The 19,110-nt window shown below is 31.4% G+C and overlaps 1 protein-coding gene across 1 annotated transcript in view; it reads right to left on the minus strand.

Moving 5' to 3' along the window:
- LOC142332486 (uncharacterized) overlaps positions 1–19,110 on the minus strand; it is a 40,392-nt gene that overhangs the window by 13,677 nt on the left and 7,605 nt on the right. Inside the window, exons 2-5 of the mRNA XM_075378936.1 lie at positions 13,982–14,041; positions 8,677–8,715; positions 4,424–4,474; positions 2,938–2,952 (exon numbers count right to left, since the gene is read on the minus strand). Of these exons, the coding sequence (XP_075235051.1) occupies positions 2,938–2,952; positions 4,424–4,474; positions 8,677–8,715; positions 13,982–14,041 (165 nt within the window). The remainder of the gene's footprint in view (positions 1–2,937; positions 2,953–4,423; positions 4,475–8,676; positions 8,716–13,981; positions 14,042–19,110) is intronic.

Raw genomic sequence — 19,110 nt, forward strand, 5'->3', positions numbered from 1 at the left:
GTACTGTGTATGATCCTCATTAAAGGATATTAATGTGGATATTAATCCACATTCAATTCAGTTATACGTTAAATACATTCAATTCAGTTAAACATAGAACCGGAGAAATTTCAAGAAATAATCAAAGAGGAAATTGCTAACATACCGCAGTCCGGTAATAGATATCATCTGGTGTACTGGTGGACCAGAGAAATCGAAGACCAAAGGAAAATCATGCAGCGTCACAAAAGAACTGCTCAGAGGTTGCGAGCAAGGAATAGTAACGATGAAGAAAGTCGACGTGCTGCCCAAGACTATAGACAGGCCGGGAAAAATCTTAACTTTCTTATTAAGCAATCTAAGAGGAATAAATGGCAAGAGCTCTGTAACGAACTTGACACTGACCCTTGGGGGAAAGCTTTTAAGCTTTTAAGATAATTACCAAAAGGCTAGGTAGACAGGTGCCAACGTTGAGTAAGGAGGAAGCGGAACGACAAGTTAGGATTCTTTTCCCTAGACCTGAAAATCTGAATAGGGAAACAATTGTTTGTGAAGGTGGCAGATTCACAGAACAAGAGGTAATGGAGGCCATTAAAAAGCTGAAAAACCGGAAAAGTCCAGGGCCGGATGGCATACCTGCGGCCATCATCAAGACTATAGCAAGAATAATACCCTGGGAAATTGTGGATCTGGCTAGTTATGGTCTACAAAACTGTAATTTTCCTGGCTGCTTTCCAGCAGCCAGGACGGTTTTTCTACCCAAGGCGGGGGTAAATAATGGATATAAGCCGATTACTCTTATTAATAATATGGGAAAGGTGGTTGAGAGGCTGATAGAAGGCAGGCTTAGGGCAGAGCTTGAGGAAAAGGGCTGTCTACATCCACAAAAATATGGATTCAGAAAAGGCCGATCTACCATAAATGCCTTAGAGAAAGTTAAAAATTGGGCTTTAAATAGCAGGAGCGGTACTTGGAGGCCCAGGAAAATCCCCCTAGTGATAATGCTGGACATTAGGAACGCGTTCGGATCAGTCCCCTGGTCATCTATAATTAATGCATTGCATGAGATGCGAATAAGCGAATATCTAATAAATCAAGTTAATCACTATCTACATCAAAGGTTTCTTGAGATCAAAACTTTGGAAGGTAAGGCAATTTTCCAGGTGTTTGGTGGCGTTGCTCAAGGTTCTGTGCTGGGCCCAACCTTGTGGAACATTTTTTTATGACGCAGTCTTCAGACTGAATTATCCTGAAGGAGTTACTGCAATTGGCTATGCTGATGACATAGCAATCCTCGTTGAGGATAGATATGTAGATAACTTAGAACGCAAAGCCAATCTGCCATTAGGAATTATAGATGAATGGTTACAAAGAAGCCAACTACAGATAGCCCCAGGGAAGTCCAGTTGTATTGCCCTTTCCGGCAGAAGACTTATTAGAGGTATAAATTTGAATATCAGACGAGAGCCAATTATGCAAGTCAATGAGGCAAAATATCTGGGAGTCATACTCGATAAAAATTTGAGATTTAGCAGACACATCGATATGATATGTAGTAGGGTCACTCCAATGGTCAAAGCTCTGAGAGGGCTCTTCCAGAACCATGGAACACCAAAAATAGAAACTACGAAATTAATAACTGCTGCAACAACATCAATGATATTATACGCGGCCCCGGTTTGGGGACATACAATTAGTATTAAACGGAATAAAGGAAAATTGAGAAGCGCGCATAGACTTGCACTGTTGAGGATGGCTATTTACAGAACGGTGTCCTATGACGCGCTTTGCGTAATAACAGAGGTTCTACCAATAGACCTGCAGATTAAAAGCAGGATGCTTAGATATGAGGGACTACCACAAGACGAGATAGCGGCTCAACCGGAGCAAGAATGGCAGTTGGAATGGTCACGCTCAAGAGTCGGGGATTGGACTAGAAGACTAATCCCTGATATAGGTAAGTGGTATGGAAGTAGATGCGGAAACGTTATATATTATATGACACAGTTATTATCGGGGCATGGATCTTTCGGGCAGTACCTAGCCAGAATTGGAAAAAGGGACACACCACAATGTGTTTATTGTGAGGAAACAGATGATGCGGAGCACACTATATTTGTATGTCCTAGATGGGCTGAAAACAGGAGGGTAATTATAACAAATCGATTAACACCGGATAATCTAATTAATTGGATGGTACAAAATCAAGAGAACTGGGACTGGTTCAGAAGGTTTGCTGGAGAGATACTGAGAACTAAGGAAGAAGAGGGCGGTAGACTGTGATTAAGTTAAGTAGGGAAGGGTGGACAGTCTCTCCGTGGAGGGCCCGTATGCCCTGGTATGCGGGTTCCTGCGAAGGGGGAGAACTCCAGGGGTGATGGGAATAAAAGAAAAGACCGAGTCTCGGCCGGCGGTGTTTCTCCCTGCGGGCGTCTAGGCGCTTTGTGGGGTGGGTACCGTCGGTTAGAGGCATAGGCGTAAAGACCGAGACCCGGTTCCCTGCGGAGGGGCTGGGGGACGGCATCGCCGGATCTTGGCCCTAACGCGGGGAATTAGAGGCAGGCAAAAAATAAAACAAAAGATCCAAGACCGGGGGGGGCCAACCTGCCGTGCCGGATGTAAATCCGTGGGTGGGGGGGGACGCCCCCTTTGAGTAGAAGGACACTCTCCCCGACTGAGTATACTTAAATGGATATCCGGTCGGGGAGAGTAGGGAAAAAAAAAAAATTCAGTTATACGTAGGAGGAAGCTGCGTTCATGTTGCATGGCTGTCTGAATAGGCATAACTGTCGATACTTTTTAGTAGTCACTTTTCTCTACCTCATATATATTTTGCAGATTTTGTTTTCACAAGATTTTATATATCATCTAAAAATACGTCTAAATGAGGAGTAACAATTACAAATTATTTTAAAGTAATATATATTTATAGAACAATATAAACTACGGTTTACTTACGGAAAATTCAAACTGCTGTAATGTTTTAACGGAATATTTCAATGCCGTTGAAAAACCGAAAACAAAAAAAATCACAAAAAATTAAAACTTTAACAAATTAAGCAAAAATTAAATAGTTTCCTTTTATTAAAAGATTGAAATTGAAATAAAAATGATGTAATTTTGGTATATTTTGCTTTAGTAGTTTGAATACGTAATTTACCACTAGTTTACAAAGTTAATTTTAATATTTTATACAGATGAGAATATATCTCTACACTCCATCCACTTCCCCATCATCTTCTACATCCATAAACTACGAATACTTACTTAAACTTAAAGACCTATATTTTGTTGATATTATCACGAATGCTTCGTTTACTAATCTAAAATCCATAAACAAACATTAAATCTAAAAAAGACACATAATTTATTGTTTATATTATATCGTATAATGTATTGATGATAACTTATGAAACAAAAAAATAATTTCACATTTGTCTAGAAAATTATTGTATTCATTAAACATTATATTTTGAACTGATTTGGATGTATTTTACAAAATCATTAAATATCAAAACTTATTTCTATAAATTTTTTTCTATTACTTTCACCCAAAATCTAGAAAACCCAGAAACATCAATAAGGATAACAATATTAACATGTTGAGCGTGTGATTATTTTTTTTCCTTTTTTTTATAAATATTTTCAATTTTTTACTATGCAAATATATACATGTCTTAATTGGAAAAAATTTATATATATTAGTAGTATTTTATTAGAAGTAGTTATTAGTAGTAGTATTAGAAGTAATATAGTATATATATATATATATATATACAATATTACTTCTCTTGTGCACATGGTAACAATGATAATAAGTTTATTTAAACGGATGAAATATCTACTGAAAGCCCAAAAAAAATCTTAGGTTAACGAAATAAAATACGGGAATTCTCAGGGAATACGTTACGAAAATGATTCTAAATTTATAATCAAAACAATTGTTTATATTCAAAAAGAGAAAAAAAAAACGTTGAGTTATGAGGACACTAGTTTTCAACCTATCATTTATTATGATGATTTACGATGATGTCTTTTTATATTACCACTTCGTTGTTGTGAAGCTATATAAAGTCAATAAAAATACAATTAATAAAAAGAAAAACATATAAATACTATTGACAATTTACTGTCCGCAGATTAGAAACTATATATTTTTTCTTAGAATGAAAATACTAATGAACAGAAGGTTTTGTATTAACGAACAGCTTAAATATGTCAACGATACAAGTTGATTTCATTCCTGAAAACAACGAACCACCCAGAACGGTAACAGATGTTTTAAATGTGCACCCATCACTGTAATAGTGCGACATATGTTAAAAGTACACAAACTGGTCTCGCGTAATATCCACTAACTTGTACATGTAAAAAAATTGTAAACAGGAATTGTTAATATTATTATAATTTATATTGCAAAACATATATATCTGAGAATACTCACTTTTTAAAATTATCATTCCATCCATTATTTCCTTGATAATTAGGGTCATAACTGCGGAAAAAAATACAATATTAGTAACACAACATAGAAGAGTTACAATAAATTCCGTATGTAAAGTTTTATTTTCAAAGTTTAATTATTTATTAATCTACTATAACCTCACTTTTTTTAAAAACCCTGGCAAAGAGTTGCGTAATTTTCCCAGTTTGGTCATGACAGATTTTTATCTCAAATAAAATTTATCCCTTTTTAAAATATTAATCACAGTGAATATATATGTTGATCATAAATGCACTGAGTTTGTCGTCAGAGTTGAGATCTCAGAAATGTATTCAATTTTTATGGTTAGTTTTTTTGTAGTATTTACCTATACGGGTATCACTCATGCCACAGTCGTTTTTGGCCCCAAAGATGCAGTTTAATGACGAGAAATATTTATTAAATTTTGCTTTATTTAGATCGAAGTTATCTGAAGGCTGGGCGATTATGTATTGGTTTGGTGAGAATATGAACTGGATGGTGGTTGTTTATTTTTTGGAAGTGTTTTATGAGAAACCCTTATTGAATTCGGTTAAATTTCCTGTGCTTTCGAAGTGGCAAGGGCATACAAGACGATCAGTTAGGGTGCGTCGAACGCTAGTTACTGTATATTTTTTTGCTTGAAACGTATAATTGATTATAAAATGTAATTAAATTCATTTTTATCGATTTTGGTAACGAATTTAGTAAATAATTGTAGAATCGTTTTTACAAAGTCCCCCTAGAGTTAGGATATTTGATCAAGTCTTTGCCAGGTCTCGTACTACAACGGTTCTTCTTTTTCAATGGAAATCCAGTCACCTTATTATTTTGTACTGCAAGTTTCCAGTGCCCCGAAGTGGCGAAGGCATATTACTCAATCATGTAGGGTGCGACAAATGCTAGTTTCCATATATATTTTTTTTCTTAAAACGTATTTAATTGGTTATTAAATATAAATACAAAACATTTTTCGATATTGAATTTGGTAACAAAATCGGTTTATACAAAGTACCCCTAGTGTACTTTGTACTAGTTACTAGTGTACTCCCTAGGGGGAGCAGCAATTTGATGAAGTCTTTGCCAGATCTCGTATTACAAACGTTCTTTTTTATCAGTGAAAGACCATCTTATTATTTTATACTTCAATTCTAAACCTTTTAGTAAAACTTTCGAAATTAATTTATTTTGTTGTTTTTATATTTTTTTTATTTTTTTACTTCTAATAACTTATCGTTTACTGCATATTAAATCGTATGTTTACTCATTACTAACTTAGTGGTAAATTTTATACCATCGTGATTATTATGTTAATAATTACAAAGAAAATTAAACTTTTTTAAAATATAAAAAAAGAAACATTTTTCTTTTCCAATGGCTTGATGTATAGAATTTAATTACCTACCTCTAAGAGTTAAACTTTCCAGATGAATTACCATTATTAAAACAGTTTATTTAAACTTTTTTTTATAATTTCTTTTGTATTATTTGCACTTCTCGTAAATTTACAAGTGTGACATATAAATTAATATTTAACTTGAAATATATTTATACAGACGACAATAAAGTATAGAAGAAACTTGTATAGGTCTACATTGTTACAAAATTACAACTTAAGAGTATTTTAAATTTCCTTCCATTATGGATCCGACAAATTGAAACAATTTTTTTTTTTAAATACAAAAGTGGACAAATGACGATGAACTTCCTGTAAAATACTCCTCGATAAAGTTTTTTTTTTTAGTTTTATGCAATCAAATGTCAAAAAATCGCGGTTTTGAAAAAAAAAAGTACATCCCCCGTAGTTACTTTTTTATTTTATATTACCATCACACTTAGACCGAAGTTTAAACAGTTCATATTAGAATTAACAGCTCAGGCACCAATTATAACAGCTTTCACAAGAATAATAAACGTAACTGATATTTCCAAAAGTTATTAATATTTAGTGGGTTGGTCAACTGATATAATTTACGTTAATTACCACAATATTTAATTTCAGATTTTATTTAAATGTGCGATATCCTTAAGTAATATCCGTTTATAACTTGATGTATCATATTTGATATTATACGTGAAGATTCATCAATTATACACACTTTATGTTGTTTTGTTTCATAATAATCTTTTTTTTTACTAATTCCCTCACATAAGAATTTTGTTATATATTCATATTGTTTTATATAACCCCAAAAATAATAACCTAGAAGGGATAGATCTGGAATTCGGGTTGGCGTTTTATGGTTCCTCTACGATCTATCCTATGATCTGGAATCGTTTCATTTAAAATTTTCGTCCTGTTAAATAATAATGAGGTAGTGCCGTATTTGTGTGAAATTATGACATTTAATTACCGTTCCAAATTTAACTGGATATTTAGTAAAATCCTATCGCACAGCCAGTTTCAATTAGTATCTGTACTTTTTCCATAAGAAATAAAAGGCCATGCAATAAATTTAAGTAATCCCTGGCCAAACATTTTCTATGTCCTGCAACATACACATTCAATTCAGTTATATTAACAGATGAAACTGCGTTCATATTATATGGCCGCATGAATAGTCATAACAGTAGATACTTGATGGTTTTTTTTTTGTCTTCAGTCATTTGACTGGTTTGATGCAGCTCTCCAAGATTCCCTATATAGTACTAGTCGTTTTATTTCGGTGTACCCCCTACAATCTACATCCCTAAACAATTTGTTTTACTTGATGTTAGAAAGTCACTTATTCTGTACCTAGTATTACACATATTATATCATATCATATTATATTTAGCCATATATTTAAATCATTTTCTATAAATCATCAAAAAATATGGCTAAATTAGGAGTAAAAATTAAACATTATTTTTAAGTAATATATATATGTGGTATATATACATATATACATATATATATATTTCAAAATCCGAAAACAAAAAAAAAAATGTAACTTTAATAAAGTAAGCAAGAATTAAACTGTTTCCTTTTATGAAAAGCTTGAAATTAAAATTTAAATGTCGTAAATTTGATCTATTTTGCTTTAATAGTTTTAATACGTATATTTCCTCAGGTAATTTCAGTTTGCAATTTTAATGATTGATACAAACTATATAATGTCTCTACACTCCATCCACTTCCCCATCATTAACCCTACAATAATAAACAAAGGATACTTTGTAAAAACAAATCAAAATTACGAACGCTTATTATACTAAACTAAAAACCATAACCGAATATTACATTAAAAAAAGAAACATAATTTCCTGTTTATATTACATCGAAAAATGTATTGACTGTTGTTGAAATAAAAAAGTAATTTTTCATTTGTGTAAAAAATTATTGTTTTCATTAAACATTATATTTTGATTTTTTTTGGAAAAATTTTACAAAAACATTAAATATTAAAACGTGTTTCTACAAAATTATTTCAATTATTTTCAACCAAGATATAGAAGAACTAGAAACATCAATAAGGATAATAATTTTAATATCTTGGGCGTATGATCATATTTAACTTTTGTTGTTAAATAATATTTTTAAATTTTTACTACGCAATTATAGATACTTGACTTCATTGTGAAATTAAAATATAAAAATTTCTTCTGTTGTGTACATGGAGACAATGAAGACAGCCTGTACGAAAAAAATCAATAGTTCATTTAAACGGTTCAATTTACTACCGATACAAAATTGTTAGTTTAATCAAATAAAACACGGGAATTCTCAGGCAATATGAAATGGTAATGATTCTAAATTTATATTGAAAAAGATGGTTTATATTACATTAGTTTTTAACCTCTCTATGATTTATGATGATGATTTACTATGATCTGTTTTTTAATAGCCACACAGCCTTCGTTGTTGTGATACTATGTAAATCAATTAAAGATTGAATCCATAAAAAAAACATTAGATAAATACTATTTACTATTTATTGTCCGCAAATTAGAGGCTACATTTTTTTTTTCTTAGAACGAAAACAGTAATGGTCTGAAGGTTTTCCATTAACAAACAGTTAATATGTCAAGGATGGAAGTTGATTTCAATTCTGGAAACAACCAGCCACCCAGAACGGCATCAAACCTCTTAAATGTGCACCAGTCACTGAATGTAATATTGTGATATGTTAAAGTACCCAAACTAGAAAACGTGTAATATCCACTAACTTGTACATGTAAAAGAAGATTTTAAATGGAATTTTTAATATTATTATAATTTATATCGCAAAACATATAAATCTGAGAACACTCACCTTTGAAGTTGATAATTTCCTGGATAACTAGGGCCATTGCTGCGGAAAAATACTCAATATTAGTAACAGAAAATAGAATAATTAAAATAAATACCGTATTTTTTTTGTTTTCAAGTTTAATTTTTTTTTTTTTTTTTTTATCTGGAATTTTACGGGCATCGACTGCTAAGGTCATTAGCCCTCGTCACAATCTTTAAAAGAAATTACTATCACCATCTGCATCGTCATATGTAAGGGTGTAAAGGGCCCTTACATTTTATTTAAAAGCATAAACTACACAAAACATTTAAGACATAAAAGACAAGGACAATCACAAACACTTACGGAGTGTAAAGGGCCCCGATATTAAAATTTGAGATAAGGTTCTCAAAAGACCATGAAATTAAAATTAAAATTATACTATTTATTTCTTTCTTTATATATATATATATATATATATATATATATATATATAAACTACCGCTTAGAGTATCTTTTACCATAGCTTTAAACTTTCATTTTATAGACTTTTAAGAAGTCCACTGGCGTGTAGAAATGCAACTATATTTTCTTCATTTCAATTATCCAGATCAGCACTAATATTATTTGTAAGACGGAACCTCTTTCTGAGGTCCTCATATATAGTACACTCTTCTATTAGATGCTTGATTGTCAGTGTTTTATTACAAACACCGCACATTGGTCTCACTTCGCCGGTTAATAAATATAAATTTGTTAATCGCGTGTGACCGATTCTAAGTCTGGTCACCGCTACTTGTTCACGGCGAGTCAACTTAAAGTCGCTTTTCCATTTATAAGGAGAAGTTTTTACTGAGATTAATTTTGTATTTAAACTCCTCCATTCAGCGTTCCACTTGTTTCTTACTATGTTTGTTAGATGAAGTGAAAATAAAAAGATTTTTGAATATCGAATTTATTAATTTATTTTGGATATCTAATTTACTAAACGATTGTAGAATCGGCTTCTACAGTGTTACCGATGGAAATTCACTACCTAATAATGCTTAGATACAGTTGAAATTTTTAATTTAAATCGAAACTTGTGCATTAATACAGCCAAAAAATTGTTAGACTTCAAAATTTCAATCGATATGAATTTTAATATTTAAATTATTAATTAATTTATCAATTTCAGCCGTATATTACCAACCGTGATAGACTGAATTGGTTTTTTTCTGTAATGATATCCTATTTAAATTACTTACTAACAAGAAGTACACATATGGGTGCACAATCTTTCCAGATATATTGAATGGTTAAATTCAGAATAAAATTGAAGAATTGAGATCAAAATATAGCAAAAAATATTCACCTGCATGGCGTAAATTTCGGTATTCGTTTTGTAAACAGCATAGCTATACTTGCCGAACACGTGCGTGGTTTAATAGCTATGCTCGTTAAGCTAGAATAGACATTTTGACTAGAAGTATAAGTTATTATTAAATAAAGGAAATACATATATCATAATAGCAAGCCGAGACAGAACGAACGTATACTGTGTACTGGGCGTGGACCTTAAGCGTGGACTGGACACCAAGAATGGTATAGTTTATGTGCGTCACACAAAGCAAACAAAGTCGGTACTCACAAAAAGTACAAACTTTTCATGACGACGAACGTAAATGACATTCAGGAAAAAACTGATAACATGTTTGTGTGGAGTATACAATTCTACGGTAGTGAAAATTGGAAATTTTAGTTAGCAGAGAAAAATAGGATCGAAACATTTGAAGTAATTATTTGGATAGACAAGGTAAAAAAATGTTTGTTTCACTGAGAATGGGATTAGAGAATCTATCTAGAAAAGCTTTGCATTTATGGCTTGTTTGAAGTGAAGAGGAAGAAGAGACGTATCGACTGCACATATTCCATGCCTTAGGTAAGGCAGACGGGAAAATGCTACAGATAGACCTAATACATTAATTAAATACAGGAGATACCGGGCCTACACTGAGCAAAATAGAATAGCTGATCACAGATATATGAAGAGCTACTGCCAACCAATGTCCGGATTGTTAACTAAGGGAAGAAGAATGACGAGAAATATTTATTTTTGTTTTTTTACTTTGTTTTATTTTTTCTGAAGATTCTCTTATTCATATAAAAATAAAAGTTATTCATATAAAAATAAAAAACAAAATTTATGTAATTTTTGTCACTGTAGATGCAACAAAGACAAATCTTTAATTAAATTTTCACTAGCACTATTACTAACATTAGTTCTAGTTTTATTGAAAAAAAATGTTTTTTTTTTCCATTATTCCATTAAAAAATAGATAATTATAATAAATATGCGACTAAATTTTAATAATAATAATAATAAAAGAATTAGAAAATCAATAGAGAATTATAGATAAATCTGTAATTTATCAGGTAATAATAATTATTTTATTTAATAATTCATACTGACTAAATCGTATTTAAAAAATAACAATGCTTTAAATTTAATCTCCATAAAGAGTTGTAATATTATAAAATGTCTGTTTCATCATGAAACGAAGAACACAAACGTGTTCCTACATTTACTTTAATATAATCAAATATATATATGCGGTATACTTAAGATTAATATCGCGAAAGAGATAGTAATACCATCATCCCCATCCACAAAATAATGACCAAGAAAAGTTTCATTTTTTTAGCATCTGTATTAACCCACTTCACTATCCTGGCATGTCGAGAAATTCCCACAATGTTTTTTTGATTGTTTGCAAATCGATTGGTATCAGAAATCAAAAGGTGCATCACTACAACAGTTAAAAAACTTTCAAAAACTCTACAGGTTCGCACTGTTGCATATTTTCTAAAACATCTTGATTTACACCACATGGATCTAAAACTAACGCACTAACGGGAATTTGACGGATTAAAAACTAACTTATTTAAATCGATCAGATTTCCAATGACTCCAGGTGAATGGATAAATGTTTTTCTTCTTACCTGTAGCAGCATTTCTGTTGATTGCATTAATTGCTCCTGCTCCAGGATTTGTAATGTTTTGCTGAATATCCTCTCGAGTGGTATTTTTGATATGAATTCTCCAATATTCGCTTCAGGATCTCCTATATTGTCTTAGTATTTTTCAAACTGAACAATTTTCATCCGGAATATCAGATATAGCACTTTCACTGTGTGATGAAATCTTATCACTGATGAGTACATATTCTAGGTCATCACCACTACCGTGGTCTTCGAAAATACTTTTATCATCGCTTGAATTAAGATCATCTAATATCGAATGAATTTGGCCATTCTCAAAATATTTTACGTATTCAATTGTAGGTTTACAAGTTAATTATAGATTTTAAAATTACAGGTTATGAAAATCATATTACGAGAAATAAGTTAGCTGTCTTAAGCTTTCTAACTGACTTTTACAATTCTTTTAATCATAGAAATAAAAAATACTAACACTTAAAAGTTACTGAATAAACATTCCAAACAATAAATACAATATTAAGGCGAAACTACCACAACCAACAACTCACCCGTGCCATACATAAGTTACATCGGTTCTCATCAGCTGACTGTAGTGGCGTCAATGTTGTCAAAATAACACTACGTTAGATTTGATTAAATCCAATAAACGCATTTAGAAACGTTAACGTAAATGAAAAATATTAAATAACGCAATGTATATTACGATAAGAATTATAAATACATAATCAAAATATATGACGTCGTAAATCACGACTCGAATGCAGAAACCACTGGCTGAGGTTATAGTGTTACTCTCCGAGGCTACGGCTTTAAGGTGGCATTGGTTTACTTGGAATTTCTCCCGCTACCTCACCATTACCCCATTCGGTCGCTCTAAAGCATAAGACCGAATGTTTGTGCCACAGACGGCAACAGAGCCTCGAACAGTATCCTAATATAGCTCCTAGAGCTTACCTAACAGCGTAAGCGGACTAAACGCGGTGCCATACCGGCTTACGCGTCCCAACCGCTCACTTGTCATATATTTGCTAAAATGAGTAGGCACACCCCTTCAACTACGAAAATTATATAAAATAAGTAATAAAATTTATTTCGTGTAGGTAGCAATTTGCTGCCACGCCTAGGTCGCTGAATGCCAGCAAGTATCTGTCCACTATTTTATAGTGCTTGGAACCATAATAATTGACTGTGGTCAGCCGTACTCGCGGTTAGCTTCCCACGGCAATGCGGTAAGAACCTTTCCCATAAGTAAACCACGGATGCCGGATGAACAAAGCAATCGCGTCAAGGATCTCCCACACGGTCCGACAATGCAGTTCTTGTTACATTGACTCGCCGCTTGTGAGTGGCCAATTTTTCCCTAGATCTCAAATTACCAGGGTAGTCCGCTAAGTTGGAGTAGCATAGACAAATCCATTAAAATCGAATTACGTATATGTCACGAGGCCAAAAGTAAGTGATCGCATGTGATTCACAGTTGGTTCACACGGCTGTTAACTACTGCAGCATGTTAACCAATAATGAGGCACGTGGCGTTAACTGAAGACATAATTTTTGTTAAAAAAATTAGCCTGGCTCTAAATGATAACGCTAATGTTACAGTAGTAGGGCAGCCAACGTGTTCAATCATTTTTCACCTCAGATTTCAACTTTATATTATATTTTATTATGTTTGTAAACGGTTTAATAAATTTACCATCAATGTAAAAACATCGATGGTAAATTCCATCATGTATGAAGCAACGTTTTTAAAATAAATTTATACTTTAATGTTCTACATAATATTCTTATTATTATTTAAATATTTAAATATTTTACATAAAAGTAGCTTTTATAAATATAAAATTTTAAAATCGTCAGTAAATCTCGTGACATTTAATACCTTTACATTTGTGATACATTACAGAGCTACAACAGTTTAAAAAATCTTTTATTGGAGTCATCTCATAAAAATAATATTTTCCAAATTGAGATAATGATAATTTACTGTACTTAATTTGTCATCGTTCATTCTTCATAAAGCATTAAAAATAATAAGTTGTATTCAAGTAACATACATGAAACTAAAAGTTATTATTTCTTAAATCTTTTGACGAGGATTGGATAACTGTATGATACATATATCTGTTCGAATTGGTCGAAAGTATTTTTCCTATCTACAGCATACATTTCTATAACAAATTTACCAAAAAAATTATATCATGAGAGTACTGAATTTCTGGATGAATTTTTTAGATCGATATTTTTAACTTTTTCTCTTCATAATATACGTCTTAGTATTGTTTTGATTAAAGTTTGTACTTTTTTATAAATATAAATTAAGCATAATTATTATATGAATATTAACAAAATAATATTTACTTACAAAGCATTTTGTAAGTTCTGTTGCATGTTTGCCATACTTTGACCGAAACCTTGCATGAAACTATGCGTTGACAGATTCAATAATTCATGAAACAGATAAAAAAGAAAATACATTTAGTAAAGTATATAACAATATATTTAATTCCTAAATATTAATCTTATACATACAAAAGATAAATTATCCAAACTATTATAATTTCTATGTTTTAACAGTAATAGCACACAAAAAATAAAAAAAGGTAAAAATGACAAATTAATTAGATTTTGTAAGATTTCATTTTTTCCCTTATGTTATTATTCTGCTTAAATGCTTCTGTAGAATCTGTTATTATTTTTCCCCATCTTTATTTAGTTTTTCTACGTCTTGATTTACTTCCAAGTATGACTCTCTTTTCGTTTTCTATTTTGGTAAAGGTTTAATACTTCTTTTACAAGTGTATTGTTACTCAGTAAAGTGACCAACAAACCTAATTTGATCTATTTATTTTTCATGGCATCGATTTATTTAATGCAATTTTAAAAGACATGAAATATTTACAATATTCAATTACCAGTTAATTGTTTAAATCGGATTATTTTCTAAAAATAACTTCTTTTTAATCGAATTCAAAAAAGGAGGTTATGTATACCAGTACAGAACAATGAGCTAACTAGCCACGCATCAAAAAACTACAATTCTGTACAGAAGAATTGAGAGGAGAGTGGAAGAAGAATTGGAAGACCAATTTGGTTTCAGGAAAAGTATAGGGACAAGGGAAGCAATTTTAGGGCTCGGATTAATAGTAGGAGATTAAAGAAAAACAAACCAACTTACTTGTCTTTTATAGACCTAGAAAAAGCATTCGGTAACGTGGACTGGAATAAAATGTTAAGCATTTTAAAAAAATTAAGGTAAAATACAGAGATAGAAGAACAATTGCTAACATTTACAGGAACCAAACAGCAACAATAATAATTGAAGAACATAAGAAAGAAGCCGTAATAAGAAAGGGAGTCCGACAAGGATGTTCCCTATCCCCGTTACTTCTTAATCTTTACATAGAACTAGCAGTTAATGATGTTAAAGAACAATTTAGAGCCAGAGCAACAGTACAAGGTGAAGAGATAAAGATGCCACGATTTGCTGATGATATAGTAATTCTAGCTGAGAGTAAAAAGGATTTAGAAGATACAATGAACGGCATGGATGAAGTCCTACGCAAGAACTGACACATGAAAATAAACAAGAACAAAACGAAAGTAATGAAATACAGAAGAAATAACAAAGATGGACCACTGTATGTGAAAATAGGAGAAGAAAAGATTATGGAGGTAGAAGAATTTTGTTATTTGGAAAGTAGAATTACTAAAGATGGGCGAAAAAGGAGCGATATAAAATGCCAAAGACCAAAGGCAAAACGAGCTTTCAGTCAGAAATTTAATTTCCTTAATCAAAAATTAATTTAAATGTCATGAAAATATTTTTGAAAGTATATGTTTGAAGCGTAGCTTTATATAGAAGTGAAACTTGGACGATCGGAGTACTTGAAAAGAAAAGATTAGAAGCTTTTGAAATGCGGTGCTACAGGAGAATGTTAAAAATCAGATGGGTGGATAAAGCGACAAATGAAGAGGTGTTGCGGCAAATCGATGAAGAAAGAAGCATTTGGAAAAATATAGTTAAAAGAAGAGACAGACTTATAGACCACATACTAAGGCATTCTGGAATAGTCGCTTTAATATTGGAAGGACAGGTAGAAGGAAAAAATTGTGAAGGCAGGCCACGTTTGGAATATATAAAACAAATTGTTAGGGATGTAGGATGTAAGGAGTATTTTGAAATCAAACAACTAGCACTAGATAGGGAATCTTGGAGAGTTGCATAAAACCATTCAAATGACTGAAGACAAAAAAAATTGTTTTCCAGCCGTATACTTGGTAGATTTCATAAGAAAGCTACCTATATAAGAGTACCATGATACGACTTCCAAAAAATTTCAACATATCTTCGACTTTTATATCCCTCAGACCCCAAAACCACCGTAGGCTCAAACTTTTATATATATATATATATATATATATATATATTTCACTTTCTTGTGGACACAATAACTGCCGTAATTTTGCGCCAATCAATTCCATATTGTTCCTTAAAAATAAATCGTCCCAAAATCTTGATTGAATTGGTTAACGGCCAAAATCGGACTATGGGAATAGAAATAGGGGTGCTTTTTCGTAAAAATAAATCGCTACAACTTTCTTTTTAAGTAAAATATCGAATTCGTTTAAAGTTCCTACGATTCGATTGATAAGTCCATAAAACTTATGTAAGTAAAGTTTTTTGATATCATCAACCATTGACAAAGGCAATCAAAAAATGGTATTGAAAACAAAAAAATTTATCTCCCTTAATAAGAACTGTATCTCATCGGTTTAAAGTGGTAGTTAGTCCTCTAAATATTACCTGAAACGTTTTTCTGAAACAATTTTGATATGACCAACCCTTACGGCAAGGTATGACCAAAATATTTCTGGAGATGTAAAATGGGGCTCGTCTTATGCTGTGAAAACATGTGAAACATTTTGTCACATGGAACCATTGTCATATTGAGTAAATTTGAAGTTTTTCTTAACTTTAAAGTGGAAATTTTTTTATCCCCTCCTTAGCACCAATGAAATCTTTTTTTAAACTTTTTTTTTTAATTTAATTATATTGATATATTACTAGTTATTAACCTCTGATTTTGTAAAAAAGGTTTTACAATAAATAATAATTCAATAAACAAATATATAAATAAAAAATATATATATGAAAAAAAAACAGAAGTTATTAGTGAACTAAAATTATACGTACTTTTAATTTAAAAAGAAGTATAAATAAAGTCGGATTCGAACCGATTTACCTTCCTCTTGTAAGAGCCAAATATTTAATTAATTAAAATTTTATTTTACTATAACTCTGGAACCAATGAAAATAAGTAAGACTTATGATATATCGTTGAATAGCTTTCAATGAGGGCTTACTACTGAAGTTAAGAAAAATTCCTAACTCAAAATGTTTTGGATTTTGGGCTTTTTGGGACACTTTTGGTGAAGTCGATTGCAATAAAAAGAGAAGGCGCACAATTAGATGTTACAACAGTCCTAAATCCAAATTTTAAACATTCTACGCCTAATAGTTTTTGAGTTATGCAAGATACATACGCCCATACGTACGTACAGACGTCACGCCGAAAATAGTTAAACTGGATTCAGGGATGGTGAAATGGAAATTTCCATTGAAATCTGAAAACCAAAAATTTTCGCGATCACCCTACTTCGTTTACGAATAAGGATGTAAATATCGATATTTATAAATTAGCAGTTAATTATTATAATTGATGCCAAACAATTTTTATTGGTAACTGATCCCTAGATATTGAATTCACTGCTGTAAAAATTCGATTTTGCAGATCTTGAAGAGTAGCAGGCTTAATCGGTAAATCCGCCGGGTTAGTCTAGTGGTTAACTTGTTATCCAAAATCAGCTGACTTCCAAGTCGAGGGTTCTACGGTTCAATTCCTAGCAAAGGCAAGAATAAAATTATCACGGATTTGAATATTAGATAGTGAATACTAGTGTTCTTTGGTGGTTGGGATTCAATTAACCAAACATCTCAGGAATGTTCGATCTGAGACTGTATTTCATTTACATTCATACACATCATCCTCACTCATCCTCTGAATTAATGCCTTACGGTAGTTCAGGAGGCTAAACAGAAAAAAGATAATAAACCTGAAGTATAAGGTTACATCTATTATTTATTGTTTGTATTCTAATGTCGACAAACTACAAAATAGAATTATAAAGGAGTGTTCCTGTCTAAAATAATAAAAAATATAAATATAACGTTTACTATTTAAATATTAAATTATCTATTAAAAATTAAAGAGATAGAACATTTAATTTAATAGAACGTAATAAGATTAAAAATGCCTATCTTATAAAAAAAAATTTATCAAAAAAAAAATACGAATAATATACGAGTAATAAGACACGCTTGTAATAAATTATAATATGAAAAACTAATTTAAATTAAATATTATATTATAATACAATACGAATAGGATAGGGCAGCTTACACTGTAATATCAAAGTATCACTTTATATTTAAATGACTTGAAAATAATGACGTGGAATTTAACAAGTAAAGTTCAGATGTTTGTTCTAATATAAACGAGTTAATGGTTTTAAATTAACTTTTATTCAAAATCAGTAAAATATGTTTAATATTTAAAAATAAATTATTGTTTTTATATTTACATGGATTATCTATTCTATAAACCGAATTAATTATCCAATTTTTATGGATTGTAAATGGGTAAAAATCCCCTAATTACAAAATTGTATATTTCATTATATTTCTGCCGTAATTTTGTGCCAATCACTTTCAAATTGTTCCTTAAAAATAACTCGTCCTAATATCTCGGTCGAGTTTGTTAACGGCCAAACCTGGACCATGCGAATGGAAACGGGGGAGGAGGCTTTTACGTAAAAACAAAACATCGCTACAACTTTCTTATTCGTTTAAAGTTCCTATTATTTTTTGGATAAAGGCCTAAAACTTACGTAAGTAAAGTTTTTTGATATCACCAACCATTGGCCCAGAGGGGTGGAAGAAATGGGGATTCGAAGACAAAAAATCATACCTCCCTTAATAGGCACATTATCGAAAAAGCGGTCCTAACATTAACTAAACCTTTTGTCTGTAAGAATTTTTGATATGACCACCAACTCTTACGGCAAGGGATGACTAAACTTTTGTTGGAATTGTAAGAAGATGGGCTTGCCGTATACTAATCTTTTTCCAAATGCAACCATTGTATTGAGTAAATTTGAAGTTTTTCTTTATTTTACGGAAGAAATCTTTTTTTATCCCCTACTTGGGGATATCTACTTCCGCCTTCCGGCGTGCCGAAAGCGATTTATTTTTTATATTTGTTCGCGCATAACTTTTTTCCTATTAATCCGACTGGAATAAATCTTGTTGCAATCGACACAGCTGCTTTCCGCGATGATACCAAGATGTTAAATAAAGTTTAAGACAAAAATCGGTCTGAAGGAAAAAATTTTATTTAATATTTCATTCCTATTATTTCAAATAATATTTTA

Source organism: Lycorma delicatula, chromosome 11 (genome assembly GCF_047948215.1).
Source record: "Lycorma delicatula isolate Av1 chromosome 11, ASM4794821v1, whole genome shotgun sequence".
Taxonomy (NCBI): domain Eukaryota; kingdom Metazoa; phylum Arthropoda; class Insecta; order Hemiptera; family Fulgoridae; genus Lycorma; species Lycorma delicatula.